Here is a 13999-nt window from a genome sequence, read left to right as displayed (position 1 = left end):
CATGTTTTGCAGAAGCCACCTACGTCGCGTCTTTTTATAATTCATCTCCATCAGCCCGATATCCCGAATCTTGTTCATTCACCGCCGGGAGACGGACAACTTTAAAAGCCATGATCTTTGTTGACCAATTAACTAGAGCCGTAATCATTGATAACTGATGCATCCCACTGACAGCCGAAACTCAATGGTCCCTGAACTCATGGCTCACATGGCTACCCTGGACTCTCAAGTTAGAGTCACGAACGTGAGATGTGCTCTACCGTTCGCAATTGATAACAAGATACGAACAATGTTTAAAAAAAAGCTCTTTAAATCAGCCTATGCCTCTTAGACTATACTCTTTAGGCTATTTATTTTTGTAACCTAAGACTCAGGAGGCCAACTTTTCTGCTACCCAGTAGATAGTTACATTTGGCTGTTAACCAAGTCACCTCGGCACTAACCGACTTACAGGCAACAGAGGGCTGTTCAAGATAAGCCACGTGTACCTACCACTGGAGCAATGAAACAAGTCAAACATGGGATCTTCAGGGGGAACAGTGTCGAACCAGAATCCAACCATAAAAAAGACAATAGACTTTCAGAAACTGAATACAGGAACAAATGATATAGGCACATTGATACAACTGCTGGCGACTGCCTCGTTTCCTCACAACCCAATGGATGACATAAATTAGGTGTCTTTCGCTTCTTTCAGTCGAAGATCAACAGCTTTCAAGTCCATATCGTCAAGCTCGTCAGCCATCGCGTTCCCATTGCCAAGATAAAGCAGGAATGAGCTACTGATGTACGGCCTCACGTAAAATTGAGTCCAATCCTCATCGGTAGGAGAGCATCCGGCTATGGGGTCAGACCCAGCGGTAAAGCACGTCTTCCCTGGTGTCGTACACTTAAGCTGGTGGCTGTCGGGCTTCTCACAGCTAAGGGGGAATTGTCTGCCAGATAATACGGTTGTGCACGTTATGACCTGGGCAGCCGGATCTGAGTCGCCGTAGTAAACGCAAAGATCTTTCGAATCATATTGGACATAGCCTGCTTCCTCCTGGAAGCTGAAAACAACCTCGTCATAATCTGAGAGTTCACCAAAGACCAACGAGCCGCCCGGATTGCCATTTAACTTTACTGCCAAGCCATCGGCATCACTTCCATCAGCAAGTAGCTTGAAGGAAGTGGGGACTGTGTAGGCCATAGTGGTAGTGGTGGCAGGATCGGCGGTGGTGGTTGCGGCCGTGGTAGGTCCAGTGGTGGTTAAACCATCCGTGGTGACCGTAGTAGCCTCCTCGATGGCAGTAGAGGTTGTGACATCGGTTGCCGGTACAGTAAGAGAAGTCTCCAGTGTCTCGGTGGACTGAGCCTCAGTGGAGGAAGAAACAACGAGAGTGGTCGAGTATGAAGCTTCAATGGAAGAGACTGGACGGCATGGTCCAGCGACGACAGCTCGAGAGGAGAACACAGCCAAGGCTCCGGCAAACAAGATACGAGAAACCATTGCGAAACGAGTGACAAAGGTCGGTAGAGAATGGGACTGGACAAATCGTGGAATGGCAAACTGAAGGTGTAGTAGAGCTGGTTTTTATCATGATTCCTGTTCAGTTAGATTACCATGCACTATGATAATAAGCTATCGTGAGCTACTGTAGACTATCGATGCTGGCGGTAGATCGTTCTTCTCATTTGGCCAGTAGGGGCTGAGTGTTGATCCCAAAAACGGACGAGCACAGATCGAGACTCGCCCAAGAGGCTCTGTAGGGTCTAGACAAGGCCTCTAAATAGGGATAGTGACATATCCCGTTCAGGGGGACGAAGAATGATTTACACCCGGGGAACTTTACTCGACCCTGTCATTGGTGCTACACTTGATGGAACCATAGAGCAGGATGGGAACTATTAAAGGCAACTGTGTCGGTAAATCTGATAATGATAACAATTGACCTCTCAGGACCGCGATTAATGTACAGTCTTCAACTGTGTACGAGAATATAAAAGATTTAGTGGAAGCGCTACGTGTCTGTCAAAGACAAAACATCCTCTCCTCGACACCCCAGAGATTTTGCTCCAGAGAAGTGCCCCTCAATTCACTACCAAGAGTATGCATCCACCTCAAGCTCAAAGACAGTCTGTGAGTTCCGTGCTATGCCTGCCACGACGGCTCGTACCTCATCACAAAGTGATCCCGGTCCCGACACCACGATTCCAACTCTTTCCCACCCTCTAGAAGACTCCTCATCAATTAGAGCTGTCACATTGAACCGTGAGCCCACTCTGACGTCCACCTGTGCGGTGCTGATGGCATCCATAGCGGGTTCCAGTTCGTTGACAAGACAGCGGGCATCCTCCTTGACAGACCATGCCAGCTTTACGTTCCAGTGGTTATGGGCCAGAGCGAAAATACTAGTGATACCAACTCCACCTGCGATCAGGAGAAGTCTATCGCAACGGAGGATCTGCCTCGTGTCGTTACCGGGGTAAGGACCTTCAAGGAAGGTAAAAAGCCTGTCATGACTTTGAAGATGCTTCGTGATACCTGCCGACTTTTTGATGAAAAGGGTCACTCCAGCTGAATTCTCGGCTGATGGCAATACGGTTCTCGATCCAATTTGCGCCACTGACTTCTCCATGTCTTCGAGACCAGAAGAACCGCCCGGCGAGACCGGGGTTGTGGGGGATGAAGCCGATCCGTGACTCCGAAGAGCAACAGTGGGGATGACCGAGAAGGGGTGGTTCTCCCACGGTCGAAGCGGAGCTAGAGTTGGGAAGTAGACAAAGACGTGCTTGCCGGGATCCAAACCCCAGCGAACGTGAGGAATATCGATGCGGACGTAGCCAGATCCGATATCCTTGACCTTGGATCTGAGAATACCCAGTCTGACAACACGAATAACTCGAACAAGACGCTCGAAGAACCAGATAGCGCAGGTCAGGTAGAGCCAAATCTCCTGACCATACGAGTGGTGAGGGAAATCTAGGCCGATAACCTCATAACGCTTGATGAGATGGTACCAGCATCCTACAACAATGAAAACGGCGAGGATGACGTGCATCAATAAGAAGAGCTCATAGTTTGCCTTTCGAAAGTACAGACCGCTTCCAACAGTGGTGATAACTGAAAGAATAACGGTACTATCACCCCACGATCTCCAGTCAGCAGATGTTCGGGTCTTGGAACCAGCCAGGGCAAATATGGCATGAAGAACGGCAAGAAGCGTGAAAATGCGCCCAACCCAGCGGTGAAGAAGGATAAAGGTTGATCGTGACCAGTTGGACAGCGATAGGAGGATGTTGTTCCTTGAGGGGAACAGAACAATGACTGGGAGGAGAGCATATGCGAAGGATCCAGTGCGGTATACAAGGTAAGCCAATTGCTCTCGTTTAGTGCTTTCGAAGCGGGCATTAGGTTGACGGACGTCGTAGTCGATGGAGGCAAAGACGACTGTGAGAGACACGAAGATGATGATAAATGCTGCTTGGCCTATGTTTGGCACATTACCGAGCTTGAAAGGTAGGGGTCGGACGGAGTAGGTGCCTATTGTGCTGGGGTAGAGCATGAATGGCTTGAGCTTGTCGTAGATTGTGGGGATGTAGGGCATGTAGCCCAGCCATGTAATGACGATTGGCAGACCAAGTGCAATGACGACAAGGGTGATACTATTCAAGGTCCCGAGTCAGTATTGTCAGAGTACAAGGCTAGTAAGTAAAGCATACCTATATCTTGATTCGATTTCCATCTCATTCCTGTATCCTCCAAGTTGATTCCACTGTTTGAGATAAGTTGTAGGCTCAGCCATCGATGTCTCGTTGAGGGAAAAGTCTGTGGGCTTGAGTTGATACTTGGCTGGGTGCTCTTGAACCTCAGCAAGGGCCTCGTTATAAGTCCACTTAGCAGGGACTTTGTTTGTGCCAGTGACTGACTCCTCCCAGAAGGCCTCAAGCTTAGAAATCTTCTCCTCAGAACACTTGGTGTTGAAGCATGATGCCACAGATGTCAAGAATGCTTCATTGTTGGCTTTGCACTTTGGTGGAGTGAAGACTGGTGAGTGTGTGGCTCGTTTGTGTACGCCCTGGCTGACGATGGAACATGAAAGCTTCAGGGAAGAGAAGGAGCGAACACAGGATTCGGCGCAAAGAGGATCGTATAGCTTCAGACCAAAACCAGGTAGACTTGTGGCTGATGCTGAACTGTTGTATAGAACCAGGAGTGTCCAAAGGGTGAAGCTGTGTAGCAGTGCCATGCTGGCACTTGCCCCTCGGCGGTGTGTCATTGTGGAGATAGTCTCTTGAAGTCGTTGATACCACAGCAGGTTCACACGCCAAGTGTTATCCCTGAGTAATAGAAGGAGAGTGATATGCATGGACCTGACGTTGGGACGATCGAGGGATGTCAACTGCTTTATACATCACCCTGGCATATCCCTCTGCCCGGTTTTTGCAATGCTACGCGTCAAACACTATCACTTCACCCGGTGATCCTAATCTTGACAAAGTCTGTTACCCCGGGTTGACAGGCTACCTCTACCGCTACTACTCTGTCCCTGACTGCCGGATAGACTACCCAGGCTATGGCGCAACCAACCGATTCGGGCATCCGAGGTGTCCAAACTGGGAAGCTGTCACCATTCTTTCACCTTCTGATCTTGTCGATTCTGGACGCTTATCTCGGCCCACCCCGAAGGCTGTTTCAGACTACTATCAGAACGCCCAGAACCGCCTTTTCGGCCAGTTTGGTCCGTCGGGCCCCTCTTGTTTAAGGTTTCTCTTGGCACATGCCCAGGAATCTGTCTACAAGAACGTGGCTAAGCAGGGTTGCACTGCAGTTTACGGTCTACAAGCGAGACCCATAGGAGAGGAAACAGGGTAACGTCACTTATCAATCAGAGTTGTATCTTATCCATGAGGGTGCTCGAGAGTACGGGTTGGCATCCAATATTGATGTCGTTGTAAGACATGTCGTAGCATCAGCCAGTCTAGACTTTGCTTACATCGAACGATGAAGCTCATCGAGCTCATAAACAAGATATATCAAACGATCAGAGACTAAGATGCGGGCCGGAGCGAGACTAGAGAAAAGCCGTCGTGGCAGCCCTTTGCTGTTAAGATTACGCCGAGATCCTGATCGATCTGGAAGGACGGGAGAACCAGCCGATAATTGTAATTTTCAAGTCGTCAGTTGACCAAGATTTTATCTCGATCTTATCACCAGAACCCTTTACAGTGTTTCTTTATATGCAATGTCGTTGTCTTAAACCTGAAATGTTGTCATTGTTGTTTCGGACCCAAAGTGTCGTATTGTTTTCGCTAATCTAGAAATGTCGGAGGCGCACACTCCGTGACGACGCAGGTTCTTGTTCTTGTATACCAGGGGTCTCGCTTAATGGTTCGGAAGAGGATATTCCGTCTGTCTATCAATCTGTTGGACAAATATCATTGGTGCAGAACGGAAGGCGACATTCCGAATGTCTCTTGCTACACAGCAGTGATCGAGTATCTCAATCATTGTTTGCATGAATTGCGGTTATTACATCTGATTAGCGGTCTGGGCTATCACGTGGGCGCGATTCTCCTGCTTAAAAAGGAAGCCCTTTCTTCGGTGGGATAATGCGCGAAATCTCTGTCGCTTGGAAGAGACAGGGCTTTGTATCATGGCTTTGATTCGTTATCTGGTGAGTCTTGAAAGCCTTTAAAGGTGGGATACATCCGCTGCTTACATGACTTGAGGTTCCTATCATAACATGGCTTGATTTGACCTTCCCACAATGTCGTAAGGCCTATCGCAACACCATATCATCGTCACATTGGTGAAGGGGACTTTTTGTATTCTCATTTCGGCTACCAGTGGGATGAATTCTGAAAAGAGGGTCTGAGGGAACGTAATAGTCCGCCTCGTTAATACGCGAGCACGTCTTTGTATCCATTCTTGAATACGTGCATCCATAGAGGCTCTTGTATGGTGGTGAGTAAGATTTTACTAATGATGAGCTTAAGAGTCGTATTATTGCCTGCAAATAACACTGCTTTTGGGTTCAGGCATTGAATCACGATACCTGAGAGAGCTGGTTCAAATGTAGGTAGCTTTCATCAGTTTCTTCCAATTTTGATACACAGATACACTACAATAAAGGAGAAACAAATTTGTGTGTAAATGCTCAAAATCCGATATATCAGGTTACACAAATCCCCGGGTTGTTTTACACGACACCGTGAAACAAAGAACAGGAACCAATCGTTTATCATATCGGCAATCTACCCCTAAGAAAACTTCGGATTGATTGTCAATCTGCCGCCCGAACATGGCAAACATTGATCCCGCATCCAATAGATTGGCAGTGATGGCTCAATTTGAGCAAGTTGTTGAAACCGTGGTGTCTCACATAAAGAGAACAAAGTACGACCGAGAGGCTATAAAGAACGGATAAATGCAGATGACCACCATCATAATTCAATTCAAATAAATGTACCAGCTAACAAAGGATCTCTTTGTCCTCCTACAAATACTTCCTCTCCCTCTTTGTAGTTGTGGGGTGATTCACTGTCCCAAAGAACAAAATACTGCATAAAGGGTATCAGAAAAATTGGCCGCTGGGAACGTAAGAGACGAAATTAGTAGGTCACTTTATGCTACTAAAACTATAGCCTTGAAACTATTTATTTCTATAGCCTAAGGCTTAGGAGGCTAACTTTTCTGCTACCCAGTAGACTGCATAAAGGCTCTGCTGTATGCGACCACAAGCAACTCATTAAATTCATTCCCTGAGAGTCCTCATCATGGGTTCCTGGTCACGCATCAAGCTCGTCACACTGACTGCAGCCCAACTGGTTGCAGTCGTATACTGCAACAAACCCAAATGTGCATCCCTGGCACAGTCCACTTGCCTGGCAGGGCACAACGCTACAATCCTCAGCACTACTTACCATGCCGTCGGTGCACTGAACATCTCTGGGACCCAGAACGACATCCCATTCTGCCAGGTCTGCGCCTCAGTCGAATATGGCAACAACAACTCTCTGGTCTTCGACGTTTGGCTGCCCGATGCAAAGCACTACTCGTCACGTTTCATGGCCATCGGCAACGGCGGCCAGGGCGGTGAAATCAGTCACGCAGACATGATGGCGGAACTTAACAACGATCTCGGATTCGCTGTTGCCGGTGGTGATGCCGGCCATTTAGCCTCTGATAACATGGCTGGGGATATGCCGGGTATGGGCGCTCCGGGTATTTACCAACCATTCTTGCACGATGAGTCACAAGTCAAAGCCTGGATGCATGATGCGATCAGTTTGTTCACGCCGGCGTCGAAACAGCTGATCGAGGTATTCTATGGGAAAGAAGCAGATTTCTCTTACTTTCGGGGTTGCTCTGCTGGTGGTACCCAAGGGTTCTCGCTCGCAGAATTGAGGCCAGGGCTTTTTGATGGCATTATAGCCGGATGTCCTGCCAACTGGTTCACACACATGCTTTTGAGCTTTCTATGGAATGCCCAACACACAAGAGTAAGTTGCCCATGATCAAGTCTGATATTATTGTTAGATATTTACTAAAATAATGTAGGCAAATGCGACAACTCTGTCACCACAAGAGCTGAAATTTATACAGGCTAGTGTGATGGAGGAATGTGATCTTCTAGACGGCGTTAAAGACAACGTGATACAGAACCCACTCGACTGCCATTTCAATATTTCATCTCTATCTTGTCAAGAGGGTGATGTGGCAAAAAACATCACCTGCCTCACGCAAGACCAGTTGCAAGCTGCTCGGGCGTTGTATAAAGGTCCGGTGCACTCTGATGCTTCCGCCTCGTCTCTTTTCCCTGGTCTGGCATTGGGGTCTGAAGCAGGTTGGAGTCTGCCACAAGTCCAAGGTGCCCTTTCAAACGCCTTCACCGTACCCATGCTACAGAATCTCGTATACAAGAATCTGACCTACGATTGTGATGAGTTCAATTGGGAATCTGACGTGGACTTTCTGGATACGGAAGCTGGTCCCCTCATCAACGCCGTCGAGAAAAACCTGACTTCGTTCCGAGACAGTGGCGGCAAGATGATTGTCTACGCTGGCTGGGCAGACCCCAACATCTCCCCGCAATGGTCCATTGAGCATGTCGAAGCTATAACACGGGGCACTCTTGGGAAAGAAGTGACTATAGCAGAGAATGACTTTATCAAACTTGTCATGGTGCCCGGGGGAGGACACTGCGGGTCTATGAACGCAAAGTATCCATACGTGCCAGCACAATACGAATTTGCTTCTGCAATGATTGATTGGGTTGAGAAGGGAACGGAACCAGTGGCAGGAATCAAGAGTTGGGGCCCGGATAATGGAGAGAATAGAACTAGGAGGCTTTGTACATGGCCGAAGATTGCGAAGTTGAAGGATGGAGGGGATGTTGATGACTGGGAAAGCTACACCTGTGCTTGAAGTAACGTAGATGACTTGAATAGCTAGGATACGCTCTGTTTTTGGTTTAAGAACAGAAAAGAAAATGAATGTTTGAACGTTGCTACTGTATAGACTGAAAGTGCTGCCTTTCTAAAGCCGCAAATTAACTCGGACTGCATCCATCACTCGTTCCCTTCGTCTTTCCAGAGCCACCATCCATAGTTGCTTGGATGAAATCATGTCCGATATCACGTCTGACACCTTCCGGATTCTCAATTTCAGCGTCTTCGTCTACGTCAAAGTTAGCAAGGCATATTGCAGTAAGAAGATTTGGTTGATCACTTACACCACGTCTTGTCAGCTTCAGGATGAGGCCCAACAAGTCCAACCCAACCTTTACCATACGGTGTGACCGAAGACGCCACATCGCCGTTGTAAGAGTACCTCCCTATAACATGACCAGGAGTCTTTGCGCTCAGACCTTTGATGACAACACCGTCTTGGAAGTACATCCAGCGTTTCTTATCAGTTTTCCCAGATTCAAAGGTCCAATCGACTTGGATGACCGTATCATCCTCATCTTTGACCTGTGCTCCTCGTCTTTCAATCTCTTGGTCGGTTTCAACACCTCTGGGTAGTAGATCATATCCGTCGTTAGGTCCAGCAAGATAAGCGCCAAGACAAAAGCCCATGTAATGGCCCCCGTTACCGACAAACTTCTGAATTGTCCTTTGGTACTTCTTCGTCTGCCGATACGCCTTGTCCCAGTTTGGTCCACCACCGTGGGCGTAAATGGCGGCGCCCTGCAGTGTTTCGTCGGTAACGTCGACTGACTCGTTTGGACCAGCGTAGATAACTTTGAAATGGTATGATGAAGACTCTAGAAGATTGCCAATGGCTTCGGGACAGCCTGGCGATGACGCCGGACCACGATATACAACGGCTTTTGGTCGTGTGCAAAGAGCTGAGGACAGTGTAGCCATGGTGGCGCAGAAAAGAGAGTCAAAACGCATGGTAGATTTGTGAGGAGACTAATTGTTTGTAGTGTGACTTGAAAGTATGGATATGAATAGTATCACAAAAGGAACATTGCAGATGGAATGCAGTTTTCTTATATGCAGTTTCTGTCTTGCAATGGCATGTGTTGGTATGATCGTGCGTACAAATCGACGAATCGTGTGGCTTGTAGCGTAAAGTATCGCTGAATCTAGCCGACTAAGCGTTAATAAGGGTCTAGCGCTAACCGCATTGCCTCAACACGGCCCGTGGAGTAGTGACGAGATCGACTATGATCGTCATCAAGGCCCTGGATTAGATGGAGCGTATAGTCTATTCTGCTTAGAAGCAATCGGCAAAATTACTCCGAACCAACTGACCTACGCAGAAGTTCCAATATCGTGCATTTAGCCACACTCATATCATTCTAATCCCTGATCCCGTATGTCACACCAATTTTTGTATCCTCGGTCTAAGGACCAACAAAGCACCCTCATCTTTCGAGGGTCCAATATCGGGCCATCGTTCCGTCTGAAGCCCAATAGCTCTTTGCCACATGTCCTTCTCCAGGAAGTCCGCAAGATCACCACTGTCCCATATAATCTCCCTCCTTTTTTGTGAGCGCAACAGCCCAATAATACGCTTTCGTACTTGTTCATCGATGCAATAAACGTAGAGCTGATACAATGCAGCTGTGAGATCAATCTTGAGACCGAATCGAGGATTTGCAGGATTGCACCAGAGTTGCTCGACTTGATCGAGGAGGAGGTTGCACTCTGTCGGGTCGATGTCTGCTTCGTCTTCGTTGCATTCGCCGTCAAGGAGTACTTCCCATAATTTGTGCTGGATTCTCAGGTTAAGTATTCTCTCGACTTGCACTTCCTTTTGAGCTTTCTTTGCAGGCTTGTTTATGAGAACGTCAAACTGAGTTTTCCAGTCTCGCACCTCCTCGCGCAGCTTTACCCACCGTATAACACACTCCGAATCCACATTGTCCCAATCTTGTTCCATATCCCAGCTTATCTCGTTAATCACATCGTCAAACTTGTTCATAACATCTTCAGCTTCGTCAAGATCGCGAAATTCGCCTTGAATCCCTTTCTTTATCCTTTTCGGTGGCATCAGGAGATGCGTCACGTCGGGAAAGATGCGATCTTCGGCAAATATGGCAACTTGAGAGCTGATTGCGTGAAACATTGTTGCAAGCTCTTGAACTTGGCCATTTGGTAGGTACATCTTGGGCGTATGGTTTGACAGAATCTTTATGCCGGACTCGAGATGTCGGATTGCCTCTTCAAAATCGCCACGGAGACATTCAAGAATGATAAATAAAATACAGCAAGTCAGTATTGTAGAAATATCTGGTTCTTCGTCGTGACTGTTTGCAAGCTTGGATATGGATTCATTGTAGTGCCACAGGATGAAACGGTCAAGAGACGCTGTTGATGGCTGTACAGTTCCAGCGGCGTATTGGTGATATGTCGCTCCAAGCGCTAAGACCGCATGCCTGATGCACATGCTACTTTGGCTAGGCGCTAGAATGGTCTTGTTCCAAAACTCCCTGTTTAGTGAAGGGGAGATTTCGAGATGGCCGATGATGTCCGAGAAGAAGTAAGTGTAGTAATTGCATTCCGTTGTGTTTGCTTGGATCAATGGCCTTCTGATAGTGTTGGCCACCAAAGGGCGCTTCGCTGCTAGCAGGGGAAGAGGGCCAGTACGCGATTTGACAGACGGTGCTGGCTTCTTAGTCTCGTAGCCATCGCAAACGTAGCCACCTGACTTGCAACGCAAGCATGTCGGCTTTTCCTCGCCACATTTCTTGTGTCTCTTTTTACTGATGCTCCTAATCAGCGAATAATCCCTGAGTGGAATGGATAACATACCATGTAAGACATCCTGTGCGTGCCTTGGGGGCGAATGCCCTCTGTCTTTGCGCGCGTATAGAAAGGTCCATCTGTGAGCGTAGCACTCTGTAGTGGTGTGACAAGACTGGGCCGAGAAAGCCGAGTTATGAACACTGGAAACCAGGCTACCAAGCAGGCACCAGCATTGTCAAAAAGGCTAGACTGTTCTCGGCTTGCAGGGTTGTTCCGCTATCAGTCATGTCTTAAAGTTCCGTGCCGAAGGATCTACACGCGCGTATAGAAGAGCCAATAGCGATGGGGTTCTTCGGCCTCAATCATGTCTGTTCGTCGAAAAAGTTTCGAGGATTCCTCCGTATTACGCTGTACTTTTACTGCGCATTGGAACTGGGCTGCGCACTTCCCGTTATCCTTCATGAACACCCAACTCTCGGTCCGACAGCTGCCTGGCTCAAATACCGTTCTCTTCGTAGGTATTTAAGAGACATCTCCGAGTTGAATCAGCCATTTCTCAAAAGAATCCACTGAAGTGCTCACCGACACCATAGCCAACTCATCGACACCAAAGACTACACCAGGAATCGCTCGAATGGCTACATTTAATGAGTTTATGGGCTATTTGCTGGAACCACTTCTGTTCATTGTTAGTCGTTGACACCCATAATAACACCTTGAACTGACTCATATTCTCAGGCTCCTTACCCATATCTTGCATTCTACCCAACCTATACTGCTGCGCGCCATGTCCGCTCTATCAGCATGTCAGCTGCAGATGAGCGGACAAGTGGCATAATGGCACAGGAGAACAACCCTTCTCTCTTCAATGTTATCTATCCAACCAGGGGCATATTGTTATGGTTTATGTGGTCTTTCCCAAGGCAGCTGGCCATACCCTTTCTTGCAAAGCACCTACCTGTGTGTCTAGGCAAGTGTATCACAATGATAGCATCTGCTCCGGTCCAGCTGCTATGGCTTCATGCGGTACTGTCTGATACGCCACTGTCGCTGAGTGCTTCAACAAGATATCTTCGGTCTATAACAGCGATACAGTGGCTGCAATTTATCGCCACCATCCTCTCATTCTGTCTCATTGAAGAGACCATAGAACTCGCCATCGACGAGAGTCTGAAATTGTTCATAGGCCACGAAGATTTGAGTGGTGACATTAACACAAGTGAAGCAAGATCGGTGGTTCGTATAATCATGGCCCACTACGCTTTATCAAAAGCTGTGAAGCTCGTACTATGGGTTCCAGCTACTGTTGCGGCTGTGCAAGCGGCTCCTGATATCCACAGAGGAGAACGTGGTCAAGTCACAAACGAGTTCTGTGCCAGCATGGTCGATTGCATGAAATCTATGCCACTGTCGCTGTGGGTCAGGTGCGGCATCTACTACAGTGTTGCAGCAGCTATCGGGGTCTTGACAAAGGTGGTCGACGGTGCATTCGTCGTGCATGTCAAATTAGGTGGTGAAAAGACGTCACAGCTTGGTGATCTTGAGTCATCGAAGTAGGCCTGCTCATCCAGACAACCTAGCAAAAGACTTAGCAGCAGGGTTTAACTAGTCTAGATATTGGAGACCAACCTTCAGCAACTCCTTTAGAGCAAACACAATCATGATATCTCAAGCCCGAAATTGCAAACTTGCTAGGTTCGCTTCACATAATATTTTCCATTTATCGAATAAATCTTATCGACCAATGATAAGATTGAACATGTCATCAGGTTAAATATAACTGCCGACAAAAGGGAACAGATGGCTGGAGCATATTTTAAAGTTGATCGTTATAACCATGATGATCCATAGTAGATGTAGCCCAGTTCATGATGCGAAATCTCGACAGATGCCGTTCTCCTGTCAATGCGCTTTGAGCGACATCAAAAAAATAAATAAAAAATTCAGTTCACTTCTTTCGTCAAAACAAACCCATTTTTTACTAAAGATTGAAGACCCTGAGGCATTTTGTCGACAAGAGCGTGGTTGTATGGCAACACATATCTCGGAGTGTCGTATGGTCCAAGAGTTTCTGTCCCTTCCTCTCATTCTGGACCGTTCTCGACATTTATGAAGAAGGGGACACTGATGCCCCTTTCGTAATTGTCAATACAAGTTGCTTCTTCGTCGGGGATAGCATGGACTGGACTGTGCGGGTCTTGCAGCGGGGAAGGTCTTAGCTTGGAGGAGATGGCAGGCTTGCTTCATGTCCTGACTGATGCGGGACGGAGGATCTGAAACTGTTAGAGGACCACTGGCATGTCTGCAGTCACTTATGGGGGAGTAAAATGTGTTATATGTTTTCCAACCGTTTGATGGTGCTCTTCCTCATAGAGTGTTGGTTGTGGTTTGGGCTGGAAAATAAGCATGTAAACCCACACACAAGAAATGGCTCTAGTACCCACAGAGATGTTGGGGGAGTATCTTTGGGGTACCTACAGCATGTAGGTGCTGTAAAAGGACACAAAGGTTTCTTGGTAGCTAGATCTGGTAGCAGTCGCTTATCTAAAAAAACGACATATCATGTCTGCAGCCATGAGATGACATGTACCGGTACTGCAAGATCTCATTCATGACACGTGAGAGATTCCAATTTTCAACACCAATATCTCTCAAATCTTGCGCGCCAATCTCATCGTTGCAACGTCATTGATTCCCCAGCCCTTCAAGCACAAAGATTGGAGCGCTTGGGGTAAACATCCCCTCTATTTATTTCCTTGGTCTCGCTGTGGAGTAGCGCCTTTCTTGGCTGGTCCCTCTTGCAATAGCGGGGTAC

The 13999-nt window shown here is 47.6% G+C and overlaps 7 protein-coding genes across 7 annotated transcripts; 3 read left to right on the top strand and 4 right to left on the bottom strand.

Annotated features, from left to right (window-relative positions):
• Positions 1–644: 644 nt before the first annotated feature.
• On the bottom strand, positions 645–1489 carry FGSG_12486 (uncharacterized protein; the record flags this gene model as incomplete). Its single annotated transcript, XM_011324240.1, has 1 exon — positions 645–1489. The coding sequence occupies one exon, from the start codon at positions 1487–1489 to the stop codon at positions 674–676; it is 816 nt and encodes a 271-aa protein (XP_011322542.1). The 3' UTR covers positions 645–673.
• Positions 1490–2078: 589 nt separating this feature from the next.
• FGSG_12485 (uncharacterized protein) lies at positions 2079–4259 on the bottom strand (the record flags this gene model as incomplete). Its single annotated transcript, XM_011324239.1, has 2 exons — positions 2079–3645; positions 3703–4259. 2 exons carry the CDS (start codon positions 4257–4259, stop codon positions 2079–2081), a joined length of 2124 nt encoding a protein of 707 aa, XP_011322541.1.
• A 116-nt stretch (positions 4260–4375) lies between these two features.
• FGSG_12484 (uncharacterized protein) lies at positions 4376–4855 on the top strand (the record flags this gene model as incomplete). The annotated part of the gene is made up of 1 exon (XM_011324238.1): positions 4376–4855. One exon carries the CDS (start codon positions 4376–4378, stop codon positions 4853–4855), a length of 480 nt encoding a protein of 159 aa, XP_011322540.1.
• A 1904-nt stretch (positions 4856–6759) lies between these two features.
• On the top strand, positions 6760–8410 carry FGSG_03217 (uncharacterized protein; the record flags this gene model as incomplete). Its single annotated transcript, XM_011324237.1, has 2 exons — positions 6760–7485; positions 7544–8410. The coding sequence occupies 2 exons, from the start codon at positions 6760–6762 to the stop codon at positions 8408–8410; spliced, it is 1593 nt and encodes a 530-aa protein (XP_011322539.1).
• A 124-nt stretch (positions 8411–8534) lies between these two features.
• On the bottom strand, positions 8535–9354 carry FGSG_03218 (uncharacterized protein; the record flags this gene model as incomplete). The annotated part of the gene is made up of 2 exons (XM_011324236.1): positions 8535–8662; positions 8718–9354. The coding sequence occupies 2 exons, from the start codon at positions 9352–9354 to the stop codon at positions 8535–8537; spliced, it is 765 nt and encodes a 254-aa protein (XP_011322538.1).
• A 460-nt stretch (positions 9355–9814) lies between these two features.
• Positions 9815–11321, bottom strand: FGSG_03219 (uncharacterized protein; the record flags this gene model as incomplete). Its single annotated transcript, XM_011324235.1, has 2 exons — positions 9815–11201; positions 11251–11321. The coding sequence occupies 2 exons, from the start codon at positions 11319–11321 to the stop codon at positions 9815–9817; spliced, it is 1458 nt and encodes a 485-aa protein (XP_011322537.1).
• A 227-nt stretch (positions 11322–11548) lies between these two features.
• Positions 11549–12741, top strand: FGSG_03220 (uncharacterized protein; the record flags this gene model as incomplete). Its single annotated transcript, XM_011324234.1, has 3 exons — positions 11549–11702; positions 11778–11872; positions 11923–12741. 3 exons carry the CDS (start codon positions 11549–11551, stop codon positions 12739–12741), a joined length of 1068 nt encoding a protein of 355 aa, XP_011322536.1.
• Between the last annotated feature and the right edge of the window lie 1258 nt (positions 12742–13999).

Source organism: Fusarium graminearum, chromosome 2, assembly GCF_000240135.3.
Source record: "Fusarium graminearum PH-1 chromosome 2, whole genome shotgun sequence".
NCBI lineage: Eukaryota > Fungi > Ascomycota > Sordariomycetes > Hypocreales > Nectriaceae > Fusarium > Fusarium graminearum.
Note: the sequence above shows the minus strand (reverse complement) of the source record. Positions and strands in the feature narration are given on the sequence as shown.